Consider the following 19657-nt stretch of genomic DNA (forward strand, 5'->3'; position numbering starts at 1 on the left):
GCTGAGTTTTATCCGAAAGGTACGATGAGACTAGGTCAAGGGCACCAGCTTTTATCCCATAGCGGCATAATTTTCTCGTTAAATTCTCGTGATCAACACAATCAAATGCTTTTGATAGATCAAAGAAATAAAATACCTTGACGGTTATTATCTAGGTTTATGTTATAATTATATTATACCTGTTTTGTTTCTCCCACAGCCTTGCGTAGAGCGATCCACTCCTCGCTATAAGTTCATCGTGCTTCCCTCTATCTGTTATATTGCCGTTTTCCATCACCAGTATTTCGTCGGCGTCCGCGACCGTGGACAGACGGTGCGCTATGCAGATGGACGTGCGGCCTACTGTGGCAGCTTTGAGGGCTTGAAGGATTGCCTGTGGATGAAACCATTTTTACATTTCATTGGACAATAGCCCCTAATAAGGCACATCGTTAAGCGAGGTTTAGACTAGCAAGAACTTGCATGCAATTTTCATTACATTGCGGTATCTGATCAAACTTTTGAATGCAGTTTACCTCAGTCGTCGGTAAAAAAAACCCCGTCGCTATATGCCAAAAAACCCTTTTTATGGCAAAAATGCCTAACATCATTTTGAAAAAGAGCTGATACTATTGAAAGTGCTGGATCGATTCCAATCAAACATAGCTAAGAAGCTAAGAAGAATCACCAAGCAAGCGAGTCAAGACTGGATGTGGCTTCATCGAACAATAGGCGGGTCCTTGAGTATGGCTCGGGCGATCGCGACTCGCTGTTTTAGCTTATTATAACTAACTTTAGTGTGATATTGAGTGTGTAACTCACATGTTCAGTAAGCGACTCGAGACTGGACGTGGCCTCATCGAACACTATTATAGGTGAGTCCTTGAGTATGGCTCGGGCGATGGCGACTCGCTGTTTTAGCTTATTACAACTAACTTTAGTGTGATATTGAGTGTGTAACTCAAATGTTCAGTAAGCGAGTCGAGACTGGACGTGGCCTCATCGAACACTATTATAGGCGAGTCCTTGAGTATGGCTCGGGCGATGGCGACTCGCTGTTTTAGCTTATTATAACTAACTTTAGTGTGATATTGAGTGTGTAACTCACATGTTCAGTAAGCGAGTCGAGACTGGACGTGGCCTAATCGAACACTATTATAGGCGAGTCCTTGAGTATGGCTCGGGCGATGGCGACTCGCTGTTTTAGCTTATTACAACTAACTTTAGTGTGATATTGAGTGTGTAACTCACATGTTCAGTAAGCGAGTCGAGACTGGACGTGGCCTCATCGAACACTATTATAGGCGAGTCCTTGAGTATGGCTCGGGCGATGGCGACTCGCTGTTTTAGCTTATTATAACTAACTTTAGTGTGATATTGAGTGTGTAACTCACATGTTCAGTAAGCGACTCTAGACTGGACGTGGCCTCATCGAACACTATTATAGGTGAGTCCTTGAGTATGGCTCGGGCGATGGCGACTCGCTGTTTTAGCTTATTACAACTAACTTTAGTGTGATATTGAGTGTGTAACTCAAATGTTCAGTAAGCGAGTCGAGACTGGACGTGGCCTCATCGAACACTATTATAGGCGAGTCCTTGAGTATGGCTCGGGCGATGGCGACTCGCTGTTTTAGCTTATTATAACTAACTTTAGTGTGATATTGAGTGTGTAACTCACATGTTCAGTAAGCGAGTCGAGACTGGACGTGGCCTAATCGAACACTATTATAGGCGAGTCCTTGAGTATGGCTCGGGCGATGGCGACTCGCTGTTTTAGCTTATTACAACTAACTTTAGTGTGATATTGAGTGTGTAACTCACATGTTCAGTAAGCGAGTCGAGACTGGACGTGGCCTCATCGAACACTATTATAGGCGAGTCCTTGAGTATGGCTCGGGCGATGGCGACTCGCTGTTTTAGCTTATTACAACTAACTTTAGTGTGATATTGAGTGTGTAACTCAAATGTTCAGTAAGCGAGTCGAGACTGGACGTGGCCTCATCGAACACTATTATAGGCGAGTCCTTGAGTATGGCTCGGGCGATGGCGACTCGCTGTTTTAGCTTATTGTAACTAACTTTAGCGTGATATTGAGTGTGTAACTCACATGTTCAGTAAGCGAGTCGAGACTGGACGTGGCCTCATCGAACACTATTATAGGTGAGTCCTTGAGTATGGCTCGGGCGATGGCGACTCGCTGTTTTTCTCCTCCAGATAATTTCAGTCCGCGCTCGCCCACTTGTGTTTCGTAGCCCTGCAATTATAAACTTTATTGCAAGAGAAAAGTGGTCAAAATAAAAGCGAAGTAGAATGACAGGACATGCATGAAGCAATTGCAGGGTTGGAATCACATCTATTAGCATTGAAGCATTGCCAGTATTAGAAGCATGGAAGATAGTCCTTGAAAAGTTCTGGAGGAGTTTTTAGTGTTGCAACAAGAAAACATAATAAAAAAAATTCAAATACGGACATTGCAAAACTTGTCGAATATGCCGAAAACCGTATAATTACCGAATATTCGGCCCATCTCTAATATGCATATGCACAGTAATACACATACCTTGGGCCACGTTTTGACGGACTCATGCAGCTCGGCCATCTGGCTCGCCTTGTAAACTTCCTCTACGGGCCGCGAGAGGTCGCCATAGTGTAGGTTATGCAAAATCGTGTCGTGGAACAACACGCAGTCCTGCAATATACACATAGTAAGAAAAACCGGCCAAGTGCGAGTCGGACTCGCCCACCGAGGGTTCCGTACTTTTTAGTATTTGCTTTATAGCGGCAACAGAAATACACCATCTGTGAAAATTTCAACTGTCTAGCTATCACGGTTCATGAGATGCCTGGTGACAGACAGGCGTAGAGATGGACAGTGGAGTTTTAGTAATAGGGTCCCGTTTTTACCCTTTGGGTACCGAACCCTAAAAACCATTCAAATTAAAAGCTAACATGGGCACAAAATCTAAATATAAATATGCCTATAGGAAAGGTGTATTCGAGTAAGACAAATTAATAGGTACTTCAAATTTGACTGACTGTAGATCATCTAAATTAGATGACATTAGATACCATTGTACGGCTTCGTACATTATTAATTAAATAACATCCTGAGAATGATAGCAGAGAGGTGGGATTCGGATATCCTCCGCCGATATACCGACCTTCATGTCGTACGACCTAGGAAATAAGTATTTTTTATGTAATAGGTAGTTTACTAATGTAGTTTTATAAGTGTCTTGTACCTAAAAATGTATGGATCTCAGCTATCTCAAAATAAATAATTTTTATTTATTATGCAGTACCTCTGCTAAAAGTAGACGTTTACAATTCAGTTACTACAAAACATGGCCCCGCACAGCGCCTTATTGTATTTAATTATCAAATTCAAGTGCACATTTTCACATTCATGCTTAAAGCTAAAACACGGGGCTCCCCATATTAGTAGCCTACCTGAGGCACGATGGCTACGGCCCTCATATAAGTAGCCTACCTGAGGCACGATGGCTACGGCCCTCATATAAGTAGCCTACCTGAGGCACGATGGCTACGGCCCTCATACAAGTAGCCTACTTGAGGCACGAAGGCTACGGTCCTCATATAAGTAACCTACCTGAGGCATGATGGCTACGGCCCTCATATAAGTAGCATACCTGAGGCACGATGGCTACGGCCCTCCTTAAGCTGGGCAGGTCGACGTCGCGAATGTTCTGGCCGGCCACGAGTATCTCGCCCGACTGCGGCTCGAAGAACCGGAACAGTAGGCGAACCATCGTTGATTTACTGCAATATATTTACTGTTAGAGGTGCTTTATGCTTTGTGCTTAAGGCGGTTCCCTGAGCCAGAAGGCGAAAAATATCCTTATATGATCATATTTTTCTACGAGACGTTGATATTCGTAGACGTGGAAAAAATATATGTTAGTACTTGATTATATTATCTTTAATTTATAAGCTTCCGATACACGAATTATGACACTTCGCTCGATACAATTAATTCCCAAAGTAACCTCTAACTAGGACTTTTACTTAATCCAACTTTACTCGGTTATTTATTATGTGACACTATAAACAAAAAAAGAAGAAAAATCAATCTTAACCTAAATAGTAATCCAACCAATTTCGAATATCGATATTGTAAGGTAACGTTTTTAAAATAAATAAAAATTGACAAAATTCGATCAAAATTGACACTTGGCGCGCATGATCTTTCCCGTTCTTTCTTGCGAAATGTGACAGTGACAGCGGCAAACCGATGGAACGGCCTTAAGGATGTTGTTGAAGCTGCCTAAGCACTGCAGTGCATCTGGCATGTTTGCCGAAGCGCGAGCGGATGATTTATTTGCCATTAGGCGGAAGAGAATTGCCTCTCTGCTGAGGAGAGTGCGGGGCAGCAGCAACAGCCTCCTAAGGGCGCTGGGAGGGCGTCTCGGCTGTCCCATAGTCATGCTACTTCAGTCAACGTCAGTACTTTTTGTACCGAGACTGACTGAGATAGCAAGACACCGCAAGCAAGAGGCCGGTTTTTCTTTTAATTCATAGACCGAATTTTATATGAATATTCTTTCTCTTACAGAAAGAATATTCATATAAAATTTAGGCAGCATAGGTTTTTTCTCTTTCACTTATAAATTTCGGTATTCACCGCAAGCAAGAGGCCGGTTTTTCTTTTAATTCATAGACCGAATTTTATATGAATATTCTTTCTCTTACAGAAAGAATATTCATATAAAATTTGGCAGCATAGGTTTTTCCTCTTTCACTTATAAATTTCGGTATTTCGCCATCGCCTCCTACCTATGATGCCACCCGGTCTGTGATAAAGAGAAAGCGTGGCACTATTTTCTCTTTCCTCTTATAGAAATCGCAATAAGACTATCTTTCTCTATCAAAGAGTGTCAGGCCCTTCGCTTTCTAGTCTAAGTCCAATTCGTTATCAAGGTCCCTTCCCATGACCCAGATATCCTGCTGTTATAATATTTGTTTGAGTTTCTGTGTATGGTAGGTAGGTACCTAATCTACGACGAAAACGACGTAATAAATTTCGGTATTTCGCCATCGCCTCCTACCTGTGATGCCACCCGGTCTGTGATAAAGACAAAGCGTGGCACTATTTTCTCTTTCCTCTTATAGAAATCGCAATAAGACTATCTTTCTCTATCAAAGAGTGTCAGGCCCTTCGCTTTCTAGTCTAAGTCCAATTCGTTATCAAGGTCCCTTCCCATGACCCTGATAACCTGCTGTTATAATACTTGTTTATGTTTCTGTGTATGGAAGGTAGGTAGGTACCTAATCTATGACGAAAACGACGTAATATCGTTTAGTAGAAAAAGGCAAGATCACAGTCGTTGAGAAGCATTCACGTAGTCAAGTTGTATAATATATTCAGTGGTCTCCTCTACTTTTACTGTAAGTACGAGTATACACATAAAAAAAATTAGAGGAACGCAAACAAAAGTTTAATTACTAATTTTGAAATTAGGTGCTGTAATCCAGTAATAAACTTTTTTAGGGTTCCGTACACAAAGGGTAAAAACGGGACCCTATTACTAAGACTCTGCTGTCCGTCTGTCTGTCCATCTGTCACCAGGCTGTATCTCATGAACCGTGATAGCTAGACAGTTGAAATTTTCACAGATGATGTATTTATGTTGCCGCTGTAACAACAAATACTAAAAATAGAATAAAACTAAATATTTAAGTGGGGCTCCCATACAACAAACGTGTGATTTTTTTGCCGTTTTTTGCGTAATGGTACGCCTGCGTGCGTGAGGCCGACTCGCACATGGCCGGGTTTTTTTGCGTTCCTCTAAATTTGTCCATGAGTATATTTATAAAAAAACCGACAACAAGGCCTAAATTACAAATACCGTATAGACTATACATATACATTTTATAAACAAATAACTAAACACTATTTATGAGCATAATTATTTGTTTTATAATCCTCTCAGCCTCTCAGTGTGATTTGTTTGCAGAAATTGCAGACAGGTGGTTGTGCGTGATGAATGTTTGAGGTTTTGTGAGAAGATGGATGCACGTCCTTCAACTGTTTAAAATGTGTTAATTATTTATTTTTAAATGTTATTATTGTAATTTGTGATTAATTGTATATTGTTTCTTTTACTTTTTGTATTTTCTGTGTAAGTTAGCAGTGGTTTGGTATTTTACTGTCATACTGTATAACTTGTTTGATAAAAAAAATAATAAAAAAAAACAACATTTCAGAAACAAACGGAAATGAAGCCTATGCTAATAATGATGAGCATTGCCTGCCTCGTGGTACTGGTCCTCGCAAAGCCAGACGAAAGTTATGTATATTATGAACTAGAGGGAATAACTTCTTGTGACGACGAAGACGCTAATTGCGACGAGGATACTTATTGCAGACAGCAGCCTGATGGGAAATTTTATTGTATGATTGAACCTGATAACCCATATAATATAAAAGGGCCCTCCGCGCCAAAACGTCACTTTGGAAACTAAACCATTGTATGAAGACTGACAAACATTTTGTATAGATTTCCTTGTTTGTTAATTAGCTCCATGCATGAATTTATTTTTATTTTTGGATTCATAATTTATATCGTTGGAACACCGGAAATAATAAAAATACTTTTGTAAACCTTAACATTATTTTATTAAAAAATATTTAAAATGTTGAAAATTTTTGAGCGGTTGAAACACTCATAATTTTTGGCGCGAATTCGACAGAGCGTGATGACGTCACACGTTGGGCGGCCCAACTGACGTTTGCTACTAATGACACTAATCTGTCGAACGCGTGACGTCACGTGGCGTTTCGAGCGTTTCGCTCACTAGCTTTTCGCGGGCAAATTTTTGTACTTTTTATTTATAATTTTAAGTAATTAAATGGTAATTTAAAAACGGAAATGCATTTGTAACATGATATAACGGTAACAAACATCCGAATAAAACATATTTCGTTCAAATATAAACTTCATGCATGAGGCTAATTTAATATCTAATATTGTAATATTACATAAAACGTATTTAGTCTGCCCTATTAATTTGTTTATATTAATTTTTTTTTTTTTTGTGAAAATTGCTCACTGTTTCGACCCGAATTGATTTAGAACGTTCCCTTTTTCTATCGTTTTCCGAAAAACCTATATTTAAAAGACTGTACTAGTTAAGGGTACAGGGAAGAGTTTTTGCCCAAAAAAAGCCTTCCGATTGTACATGAGGAGTGTTTTTTCAAAAAGGCTTTAATTATATATGGAAACCAAACAAAAATAAGATCTTTTGAAAAGACATATGGTCTCAGTACAAAGTTAAGGACCATTAACTGCATCTAGTTCCTATATCAAAAAAAGTAGATTATAAAGGGCATAAAGGAACCCATTTTATCTTAGGCAATTTATTTCTTAGGATTGCGAGGAAAATATACAGAAACATCAAATATTTAAGGTTTTTTCTTTTGTCGTACAATTTGGACTTGGGGCAACGCTGCCAGTGTCATGGGGACGTTTGGGCCGGCTACGGTCCGGGGTGGCACCATAGCCTAAATAGTTTAATTTAGTGGTTAAGCTAGACAAAGCCTGTTGCTGATTTGCTTTTGTGTCTACTTGACGAAGCCTGCGTTGCCGATCACGATCTATGCATGGATGTTATTTACTGTTTTATTTATTGTGACGTGAAAATAAATGCTTGTTTATTTGGACTTTATTGCTAAGTCAATAAGGGAAGGGGGTATTGTACTTTATGCTTACGCGACTTAAACACCAACTTTACAAGCATGACAAGCTAAAATATTATGACTTACCCACTCCCTGAGCTTCCAACGATACCGATCTTCTTGCCAGCGGGAATGGTGAAGCTCAAATTGTTGAATATCGGCTTTCCATTTATGTACTTGAAACTGACGTCTCTGAACTCAATGGTAGCTGTGTTCTGGTCCACTTTGAGGGGAACAGCTGTGGATTTCACCTAAAAATAGATAAGTTATTGGCAAAAATGAAATTTTGGTAAAAGCTTTTATCACCGACTGTATTTTTTTTTCCACAGGCGACTAATATTATAAAGCTCACAATTGTAAAATTAATTGAGATATTGTACACTACCCGAAACTGTAATAATGATATAATCTGTGTCATGTAATCAAATTTTTGACGTGTAATATGTAATGACACCAACCGGGCATTTTTTCATGGTCGGGTTATGGCATCATAGCAAGGAGGCAATGGCCAAATATCGAAACTTATAAGAGTGAAAGAGAAAAAGGAATATGCTGCCATACATGAAGCTGTCAATACATTAATATGTCTTTTTCTTACTACGTCTAGAACTAATTGTACAGTACCGGCCAACAATATATCACCTTCGAGTGTTTCTGTATGAGCTTGTATAGAGTAAACAATATAGGTTAGTTTGTAGATTGCATATTTGACTAGTCATTTTATACAAATATATGATGAATATTGCAATGAAATACTGTGTACTACAATAGGATACTCAGGATGTTACTAAAAAACCTCTAGTAAAAAAAATGCAGTTAACAATACATTTAAAAAAAACCTCAATGAAAAAACCATTACATGAGACCAATTTTTCTCATCGCCCGTACAAAGGAATACTACTAGACTACCTAAAACAGTGAGGTGGGAGTCACTCACAAATATAAAAAAAAGTTATATCGTAAAAACATGGTGATATACACAGTGTTACTTGAGCCACTGAAAACCTGAGACACCCCAACAGTTTTATTTTATTTTAATCTCATCTTGAGTATTTATTCTTTAATCCGATAAATATTTAAAAAAAATATTCGTTGCTTAATATTCATAACATTTCTATTCGACTGATAATTCTACACAAGATACTTCGTCGTTTTAGTGACATCAAACAATTGCTAGTTACCATCGTAAACACTGTTAACTGACCATTTGCATACCTTACTGCAACGAGATAAGGTTTACCAATGGCAAGTTAAGGGTGTTGCTCATTGCCAAATAACGTGTCAAATGCTAGTTTTGTTTGCATTACAAACTTGTAGACTGGGCATGTAAAAATAATAAAAAAATTACCCCCATTAAAATATAGCGCAATCGATTCTCCTATCGATTCTGAATAAACTGTTTTTAGGTTTTCAGTGGGTGGGTGGTGGGTGGGGGATGAAACACCGTGTATTATTGGCCGGTACTGTATATACTATGTCTATGAATCGTAATGACCTTAATTCTGGATTCGACGGTCATGAGCGTGAACATGGTCTGCATGTCGATGAGCGCCTGCCGCACCTCGCGGTACACGGAGCCGAGGAAGCCGAGCGGGATGGACAGCTGGAACAGCAGCCCGTTCACCATCACCAGGTCGCCCACGCTCATGTTCCCTGATGGATTGTCATCCGTGTCATTTCAACCCGGTTCATATCTGTATGTCGTGTCGTGTTTGTTGTGATCACAGACCACGTATTCTAAAGACATAGCGTAGTCCCGCTACCCCCTCTGCCACGCATACGGTAGTTTTACTCGATAAATTTTCGAATTTCGAATCACGCCACCAATCCTACTTCAGTCGGCGGACTACATGTCTTTGAACGGACCAATCACGGCACGGGACTCGCTCACCTCGTCCCCCGCACTCCTGTATTTTTGGCAGCATCGGTTTCATGAAATAATTTAGAAATAGGTGTTCTGTGGTTGTGATACACGGTGCGTCAGACAAATGTGCACGCGATCATGCGATATGCGTCAGTCGCGACACAACAAAACACGACACGACAGACAAATGTGAACCGGGCTTTAAATGTTAAGGTTCAAAACGCCATCGACATAAAAAGTCAAATGTATATTGTCTTCGGTTACCGCGATAGTTACTCATGAAATAAAACTATGAAAACGGACCCCGTCACCTCAGTCACCCGTTGACCACGAACGCTGTAAAGGGTTCGAAACGTCGGGATAAATTATAAAATCAATATACGCGATATAATCCGTTTTCATAGTTTTATTTCCAAGCAAAAGGAGTAACTTTCGCGGATAACGCCAAAAGCCACAGTGTTAGTTGAAAATCGAGTTTTTTGGGTCTAAATTTGAAGAACGGTGAGGCTCAGCTCAAAAACTTACAAGTTTTTAAGCCCTTTAAGTTTTTAATTAATGACTTATTTTCTATCGAGCGACGTCAAGAAATCAGGTTGCGAATCGATGAAGTTTATTACTAGAGAAAGGCCTCGAGATTGCTACTTAAATTTTTGGGAACCGTGATCTAAAAAAGTGCTACTATTTTTTTTAAACTCTGCCAACTAAACCTACTGTAGGTATCTTAATTTATTTACCTTTAACAATCTCGTTGGCAGCCAATATCATGATCATGCTGAGTCCGCCGCTGAATATGGCGTGTTGGCCGAAGTTGAGCGCCGCGAGGCTCGAGGCCGTCTTGAGGGACGCGGCCTCGTACTTTTGGAGGCTCTTGTCGTATTTGTCCAGTTCATATTTTTCGTTGTTGAAGTACTGTAATAAAGAGGGTGTTCTAAGAACAAATTAAATGAAATGAAATTACTTTCTTTTGAAAAAATTAAAATTTGTGTTTTTTTTTTACAAGTAGTCACACTACTATTTAAAGTATAAACGAAATAAATATCATATACAAAGAAAAAAAAATGACCAAAGCCTCCAAAAACCATCCACTTATGACCAAGGCTTTTTTCCTTAGTATATGATATTTATTTCGTTTAGAGAGGGTGTCGTATAAGAACAAATAAAAGAAAAGCGAGTTGGACGGAGTCGGATAGTTGGGTTTTAGGATTGTAACAAAATATTGCAATGTGACAATTGAATAAAGACTTGATGTTAGACAGAAAAACGGTTGCACAGATGTCCGATTTTTACTCAGAATTGTTCCCTTGTCCTTTGTTCATCCAACCAGATGTATTATCTGATATGGAAGATATCTGGGTAGGTATTCTTTGGGTACAAACCTTAGGAACATACTAGGAACATATTTGCGCAAAATTAGTTCTTAACTTTTGTATATTTTCATTAAAGAAACACTTAAAACACAAACCAATATATAAGAACAACGCTGTGGGCGACTGTTTGGCCTCTTGTACTATTGGTTCACATGACTAGCGAACTTGGTGATCGCTACTCTCCGGCCTCTCGGCCTCGCATTTACCTTGATAGTCTCGTAATTGATGAGCTAGTCGATAATAATGTTTACGGCCTTCTTTTCCACTTAGATAATATGAGTCGATGGTCTTTTTCCCGGCCGCGTTCTCTGCTCCTTTCATATAAACAGCAAAAATTTGCGATTGCTATCTTTCGGCCTCACGTTTGCCTTGACTATCTTGAGTTGATGAGCGATTTATTATCACTCAAATACTCCGCTCAGTTCATGTGAAAAGCGAACTTCATGGTCGTTGTCTTTCGGCCTCTCGGCCTCACGTTTACCTTGACAGTCTCGTAGTTGATGAGAGAGTCGATGGCCTTGTTCCCGGCCTCGTTCTCAGCTTTATTCATGTACACGCGGAACTTCGTGCGCCACTGTGTGATCGCGAGCGTGAACGCCGCGTACACGCCGACGCAGCCGAACGCGAGCCCTGTGTACAAAATAGATGAAAAGTTAGTATTTCAAGAAATAAAACTACATACATATTTCAACGGCTCTAAGAACAAATTAAATTATTTTCTATGAAAATATTTTAATTTGTGGTTTTTCAAGTAGACACACTACTATTTAAACTATAAACTGAAATAAATATCATATACGAAGGAAAAAATGACCAAAGCCTCCAGTGTCCAGAGCTGGAATCGAACCAGCGTACCCTGTTTACCGGACAGGTGCCTGATACCTGTCCGGGCACAGGTACAGGGTACGCTGGTTCGATTCCAGCTCTGGACACTGAAGGCTTTGGTCATTTTTTCCTTCGTATATGATATTTATTTCAGTTTATATTTCAACGGATTATATAGTGAATTTTAAATATTGCATGTGTAAAATTTTTGTAGGTGCGAGTAGGTACCCAAAACACTTCCACATAAAAAGCGTAGTTGATAATAACTTATTATATCATTTAAGGTTCTTATGCACGGACAGAGGTGTATACCTAGAAGTATGAGATAGTTATAATAATCAAAGATAGATATAACTCCGTAATAGATGTTTACAGTCTAAGGAAAAAACGTGCCTCGAAAATCAAGAAAATTTGATTCTCGTTCAGAGGGCGCCACTAGTTTTGGCCCACTGTCGTATAGATGGCGTTGACTGTTTCGTTTGTTATTTAACAATTTTAACGCATATCAGTGAAAGAACATGGGTCAAAATCATAAAAATAATTAATGCAAATAAAAAAAATCAGATCCATATTTAAATAATTTTATCGTATTTTTATAAATATTTATTTTTAGTTTTAAAGTGTGTCGACAGATGGCAGTGAATTTACTGGGGTTACAAAATTTACTATGACAGTACCGCTCTAGTTTAAGTTACTCTATGTAATAATGTTTCTCACCAGTGAACGCCAAGCCTCCTTTCAATCCCAGAATTGTAGACACTAATGTCAGCTCAAAGATAGTCGGCACTATGTTAAACACCATGGCTGAAAGGACGAAGTTGATGGCGCGCGAACCGCGGTCTATCGTCTGTTAACAATATTTAAAATTAATGTATTTTGTGTAAATAAGGATAATCTAACGCCAAGAGGTCAAAGCCAGGACTTTATACCCCATCTTAAGGTAAAACCTACTTATGGTAAAACCTATAAAACATATATAGAAAAAATATATAACTTACAAATAAGATTATTGAAGACACTTGTACCTAAGCATATCAAAAAGAAGTACGAAACAGACTATTCCCAACTTTTCAAATACTGTAATTTACTCCCAGTTCAAAATATGTGTAAACTAGCCATACTAACAGAAGAATATCACCATGTTACTAAACTAAAAGAACACAAAAGATGTACAAAACTAAGAAGTCTACAGAACCAAAACAAATATTGTATACCCAAATATAACAACATATATGGAACTAGGCTGTACACATATATATTACCTAAAATATTGAATGATCTGCCAGAAGTTGTTTGTGCTAAATATTTAAATGGTAAACATATAAAAAAAGTCGTTAAAATGCACTTATTAAAAACTAACGACACAAGCTATGTATACTAAGAATCATATTTATGATGATATAGGATATATGATAAGATATAGGATATAATATTGTTTTTCTTTATGTTATTCTCGAACTCCCCATCGGCACACAAACCTCCATAAGGTTTTGCCTACGATGGGTCTTGTAATGATCTAAAGAACTGTAATTTGCTTCCTTATTCAATAAATAAAAAAATAAAAAATAAAAAAAAGGAATGTTGGCTTGGGCCAATCTTACATGGCAGGGTTAGATAGGATAATTATCAATGATAGTTATCTTGATAATTATCGTGATTTTTATGCCTGATAATTATTGATTTGATAATAACCCAAAACTTTTCTTTCAGAATCAGATCATTTATTTGCTTTCACGTATAAATACATGCAAATACAGTTACATTATACTCTAAAGTACTCTTTCTAAAGTAAGTAGTCTTTCTTTTCTTTTCTTCTGCTTTTCGGTTTAGTTCTATGGTTGACTGGTAGAGAATGCCTATAATGGCATTAAGTCCGCCTGTTGTACACTTTTTTATGTGCAATAAAGTTTAAAATAAATAAATAAATAACCTAAAATTTACGAAGATTCTACGGCGAGATTTTAAAATTTACCAAAGAATTCAATGAAAATAGATATAGCACCATCCATACCTGGGATAATTATCCGATATTTATCGCTGCAGGGTTAATAGCTGATCAAAATTATTATGTAACACCTTATTATGTACCTATGAAGGCAATAAATGACTGAATACTGAATAATTATCAAAGACTATAATTATCTGGATAATTTCGAACCCTGTTACATGGCGACCCCGCCAATGCTTTATTACAATATGGCATTCCTTCTCTAGCCAGTAGTTTTACCTTGGAAAGAGCTCTGGTCTGCCGGCCCAGATGGACCACAATAAGGTAGTGTTCATATGTTTTTGGCCTTTGTCCCCGTCGATATTTAACACCTTGACTGTACCGTACCATGGAAAGAGCGCCGGTCTGCCGGCCCAGATGGAAGACATTAAGGTAGTGTTCATATGTTTTTGGCCCTTTGTCCCTGTCGATATTTAATACCTTGACTGTACCGTACCTTGGAAAGAGCGCCGGTCTGCCGACCCAGATGGAAGCTGAGATCCAGGTTGTGTATGTGCGTGAACACGTTGCAGGCGAGGCGGCGGATAGAGTGCTGGGCTACGCGCGCGAACACGGCGTTTCTTAGCTCGTTGAAGCCTGCTGCTGTGGCTCGGGCTATGCCGTCTAGAAAAGACATGATGACACATGTTGATTTTTAGGGTTCCGTGCCCAAAGGGTAAAAACGGGACCCTATTACTAAGACTCCTCTGTCTCTGTCCGTCTGTCTGTCACCAGGCTGTATCTCATCAACCGTGATAGCTAGACAGTTGAAATTTTCACAGGTGATGTATTTCTGTTGCCGCTATAACAACAAATACTAAAAAGTACGGAACCCTCGGTGGGCGAGTCCGACTCGCACTTGGCCGGTTCTTTTTTTTATAACAATATCTAGTTAAATAGAAAATGAGCAATTATCACAATAAATTGGACACTTGATAAATATATGGAAATAGCCGGGTACACACAGAGCGAGCATACGCGCGAGGTGATTTCCTCGCGCACAAAAGGGCCAGTGTAGACGTGCCTCGTGCGCGTATGCTCGCTGTGTGTGGACCCGGCTAATGATAAAAAAAATACAATACCTAAGGTCTCCGGCAAGCTCGGTTCTCCATACAAACGTATTTCCGCTCTCATTTTAAAACGACTAGCTAAATTGCTTTGAAACTTTGTACTTACAATAACATAAGGTATATCTATGTCTGTAATTAGTTTATGTAGCTTCAGATACCATTGTTAAAAAAATCCAGCGAATTTAAGTATTTCATACAAAACTTGATTTTGCTCTATTTCGTTTGTTTTATAAACTGGAGCTATATAAACTAATTTCAGACCTAGATATACCTCATGTCATTGTATGTGCAAAATTTCATTACAATCCAACACGAAGTTTTAAAATGAGAGCGGAATTACGTTTGTATGGGAAGGTGCAATTCGGCCGACCTTTCCGGGGACTCTTAAGGTTACAAAATGAGTTTTTTTTTACTTCAAAAATATTTTTTTTTCTTTAGCGCATTATTTCACAAACAACGACAGGCGACAAAATCGCAATTTCCCTGTTGCCGTGGGCCTAATTAAGGTCTAGTTTCTCTTTTGGGTTGGGATTAAATTCGCAAGCTAAAAACAACTTTATACCTCTCTAAATAAGATTGAAAACTCACATCCAAGAAGTAAACTAAACGCAGTAGTGCCCAACGCCTGCGGAACGGTCGCCATTCCCAATAAGGCGTCACCAGACGTCGCTGTGGCCGCGTTCACTTCGTCCACGGCGTATTTGAACAGGAAAGGGACGGTGACATTCATTATCTTCGCACCGAACAGGAGGGACAGGGACAACATCACTCGGTTGCGGATTGCGGCGTTATCCTGAAATTGGTAAAGGGTTAGTATTGGGATAGATATTTATGGTGTAAAAAATATGTCTATTTTGAGCACCTTGGCCGCTCCGATATATCTGATGGCGACTGTAATACTTATTTTAAATTCTGCTACACATTTGCGTTTCAGCTAATGAGATAATAATTATCAGAGAAGATAATTATGTTTGCATTCTTACAAACAAAGTATATTTGCACACCTAATAGACCAAACTATCCACGAAAACAATTCAAAGTCGATATAAGAATGTTTCCTCAGTAATTCAAGTTTCAAAAGATTGCAACCATTGCAACATAATACTTATATCATATAAAGTGACTCACCTGAGGCCATACATATGCCAGCATGCCCCGGATCATATCAGCACCGGACACCGGCTTCGCATCCGCCAGGTTTATGTCTTCTCGGGACAAAACAGAGGCACCTGGGTGAAAGCAGTCTCTCTTTTGGATACCTAGGGCGGACAGTAAAGGATTGGATAGGTTGGGAAGCTTGCTGTGTCTAATTTACCATAGGTGTTTTCTTTATTCTATGTGGTTTTATATGTCTATCTGGCCTTTTAATCAATATTAACTACGAGTTGAGTGATATATTTGGTAAGTATGTAGTCTGTAGTTAAGTACACTTCACCATAAGAGTAAGTATTTAACAGGTAACTTTTTTCTACAATAACAATGTACTTATATAAATGCTGCCATTTTGTTTTCTTTTAAAGACTTTGTTTTTTTGCAACTAGATACAACACAGGAATATAAATCTCTATCTAGTTAATTAGCAAGATTATTAATTATATTCTGACTTGTTGCCAAAGTGACCAGTAGTTTTTAGGAATAATATGGGAATTGTTTCAATAAAGATTAACTTTGATTAAATGATATTTTTTTAATTGTTACCGCACATAAGTGTCACATTTACAAAAGTATTCAACCGCATATAAAACTCAAGACTAAATGAAAAAGAAACAGAATTTCTCATGGACACTAAATGAAGCGAACGGCATAGCAAACTAAAAGGGTTAGGGGTCACAGGCTAAGTAAGGGTTATAGGACAAACACAAGGACAGCAATTACCCGTTGCAGAGTGGGTAAAAGGTGCAGGTAGTCAGTGGCGTAGCTAGGCGTGGGCCTTCGCCCACGGCCTCGCGCCGGAAGGGGCATCGTGCGAGGCCCTTTTGAGCACATTGAAAGAAAAGGGCCTTGCAGGTGTGATTTCTCCCACGACTAGATTAGCTCCTGCTACGCCACTGCAGGTAGTGGGGATAAAAGAGATGCATTCAACCAAGTATTAGTAACACAAATACGGGGAATTCAAACATAAGTAGGTTTTATACAGTGCGAATGAATTTAGCAACACTTTGATTTCAAATTGCCATGACATAGTGGATATTTGTGGTATTTTCTATAAAAAGAGACCTTACTTTCGATGGCGCTTACGCCATTATTAACGATGCTCCGATATAAATACAATGCCGCGCGACGCTGTGCTGCGTAAGCGCCATCGACAATAAGGTCCCTTTTCATAGAAAATGCCCCATTTATATTGTTGTTATTGGCTTTTGCACATTTTTTTAATTTCAGTATGGTCCAATAACTTAAAAGATTAAACGTAACAAATATGTCACTTTAATTACATTAATTACTTAGTTTTTGGAACTATAAACTTGGAAACGTTTTATCTTTATAAAACCGTTGTCATATATTCAAATTTTAAATTATGCTTAACAAGAGACTAAGAAAACATACATATTGAATTCTTAGTTATCAAAACAGAAGATATAATGAAAGTATTGACTCTGGAAATGAAACTAAACAATGTGAAACATAAGCAGCAAAACATACTATAATATAATAGTAGTGAGAAAAATATACTACACCATCTAAAAATTTAAAAATAAAAGTAACACTAAATGGTATTGATCCTGAAATAATGTTAAATACTAAATATTTTAAACTGTTTTAAATTAGTACCATTCTGATCATTTGCCTGTCCTTCACCACAGTAAGTTAAACAATAGATAAATTAATAAAAGCCATTTTAATTAGGGTCAGATTAAAACAACTCATCTGCTTCTGTTGTAAATATAAATTTGTTAAAATTAGTTATAAGACTTAGTAATGAGACTATATTTTTACGTAATATAGTTTTGAGACTATATTACGTAAAAATATAGTCTCATTACTAAGTCGTGTGAGATGTAGTCCCAACAGCATTCTAAGAGAAATTGCCGATAGGTTTGATTGTCCGATCCTCAAGCACTGGACCGAGCAAATTAAAAGTAAACCGAGCAAATTGTAGTTCAATTTATAATATAAGTAGGTACCTATTGTATTAAATACTAACACTAGATTAAGATTTTGCTTGTAGTACTAAAACTCTATGGATGCATTTGTCCGAAATAAAGAAATTTTATTTATTTATTATTTATTATAAACAATTTCTTTAAAATTATAAGTTTGTTAAAATTAGTATGATAGTTGTAAATTATATTAGGCAATAATTGAATTTAAAAAACCGGACAAGTGCGAGGTGGACTCGCTCACCGAGGGTTCCGTACTTTTAGTATTTGTAGTTATAGCGGCAACATAAATACATCATATGAGAAAATATTAACTGTTTAGCTATCACGGTTCATGAGATACAGCCTGTTGATAGATATATGGACAGTGGAGTCTTAGTAATAGGGTCCCGTTTTTACCCTTTGGGTACGGAACCCTAAAAATGAAATTGTTTATAATTAACATATAAAAGGAATATTGTGTCTTATCTGTTTTATTGATTAGTAATGTAACAATAGGTTAAGTTAAATGTAGTTATGGATGGATTAATCTAGAAATAACTTTTAGTATATTCACGACAATTATAATGAGATAGGTACGCTGCTATAGCGACAATATTTGGCGGCATTGAAGGCAAGGTCAAGTTAATTAGGTTATATAAGTGTCAAAACACGACTAAAATCCAACAGAGATGTCTCAAAAGATTAGCAGTTTACTAGAAATAATTAGTCAAATTATAATTCCGCAGTAAAACACTTACCAACTGGAATTTTTCCAGCTTTTGGTTTGTTCGCCAACACCACTGCCAGAACGTTTTTAGCCGCGTCCGAGCCTCCAGCATTGCTTGGTCGTTGCGTGCTGTGAAACTGTAATAAAATAAAAGAATTACGTATGTATTTAACGTTAAAAACACATGAATTCTTTAAGAGAACATAAAAAACGAGAATGAAAGCATTACATGGAGTAAGATTAGGTACTCACCCTAAAATGACTTGTAACCGCATATTGTTTACATGTTAAATTGAACTGTGGTTTGTTTAAAATTACCAATTTACTACTACATAACGAATTCCTAAATCTAACATGGTTTTTAATAATATTAGGAAATTTTGTATTTGACAGCAGCGCAGCCGCCATGATTACCAACTGACAATGACATGACAACCACATCTGACATTGACAGTATTTTAATGTTGTTCAACATAAAAAATGCAATAATGTACGGCCATAATATGGTCTGGTTAGTTAGGAATCGATGTTAAGGCTTCTACAAACGTTGCAACAATCGCTTGCGATTACAGTTGGCCACGCTCAAAGAATATATTACTGCCACGCCCCCCAACAGTCAACATGGCATGATTTTTTTCGTTTCACGACGTTTTCCATCGGTTACTATGTTTTTATTAGTACCTAATTTAAATATTTACTGACTATTATTTAACATATAATTGAAACCCTAATTTCTAGAAAATATTTGCAAATAAAACAAACACACCCAACTTGTCAGTGGAAAAAGGCGCGAAATTCAAATTTTCATATTCATATTCATATATTTTATTGGTAATAAATAATTACATGTCAAAATAATGTAAATACAATTGTAAATAACATTCTTAGTTTAAGGTTTCAATGGGAGATCAAGTGGATCGACCCTTCGCGCCTACATTTTCGTAATTTTACGCCTTTTTCTAGTGACAAAGTGTCTGTGTCAGAGTATAAATAACTACTTAATAATAACATACTTTAGTCCTTTTAAAAAGTTTTCCTGTGATTGGGTTACATATTA

General features: G+C 37.8%; 1 protein-coding gene across 2 annotated transcripts; it reads right to left on the reverse strand.

The window, feature by feature from the left end:
* Nucleotides 1-142: 142 nt before the first annotated feature.
* Nucleotides 143-19050, reverse strand: LOC134742885 (iron-sulfur clusters transporter ABCB7, mitochondrial). Of its 2 annotated transcripts, XM_063676073.1 has the most exons (14): nt 18853-19050; nt 18632-18737; nt 15919-16049; nt 15379-15583; nt 14178-14344; nt 12451-12580; nt 11390-11538; nt 10276-10450; nt 9173-9330; nt 7765-7928; nt 3632-3761; nt 2542-2670; nt 2089-2235; nt 143-373 (listed from the first exon to the last, which is right to left on the reverse strand). In XM_063676073.1, the coding sequence occupies exons 1-14, from the start codon at nt 19039-19041 to the stop codon at nt 158-160; spliced, it is 2196 nt and encodes a 731-aa protein (XP_063532143.1). In that variant the 5' UTR covers nt 19042-19050; the 3' UTR covers nt 143-157. The 2 variants fall into 2 exon arrangements, with proteins under 2 accessions (XP_063532143.1, XP_063532142.1); XM_063676072.1 differs by lacking the exon at nt 143-373 and having other exon boundaries at nt 1939-2235; nt 15919-15995; nt 18853-19049.
* Nucleotides 19051-19657: the final 607 nt, after the last annotated feature.

The sequence above is a fragment of the Cydia strobilella genome, chromosome 7 (genome assembly GCF_947568885.1).
Source record: "Cydia strobilella chromosome 7, ilCydStro3.1, whole genome shotgun sequence".
In the NCBI taxonomy this organism is placed as follows: domain Eukaryota; kingdom Metazoa; phylum Arthropoda; class Insecta; order Lepidoptera; family Tortricidae; genus Cydia; species Cydia strobilella.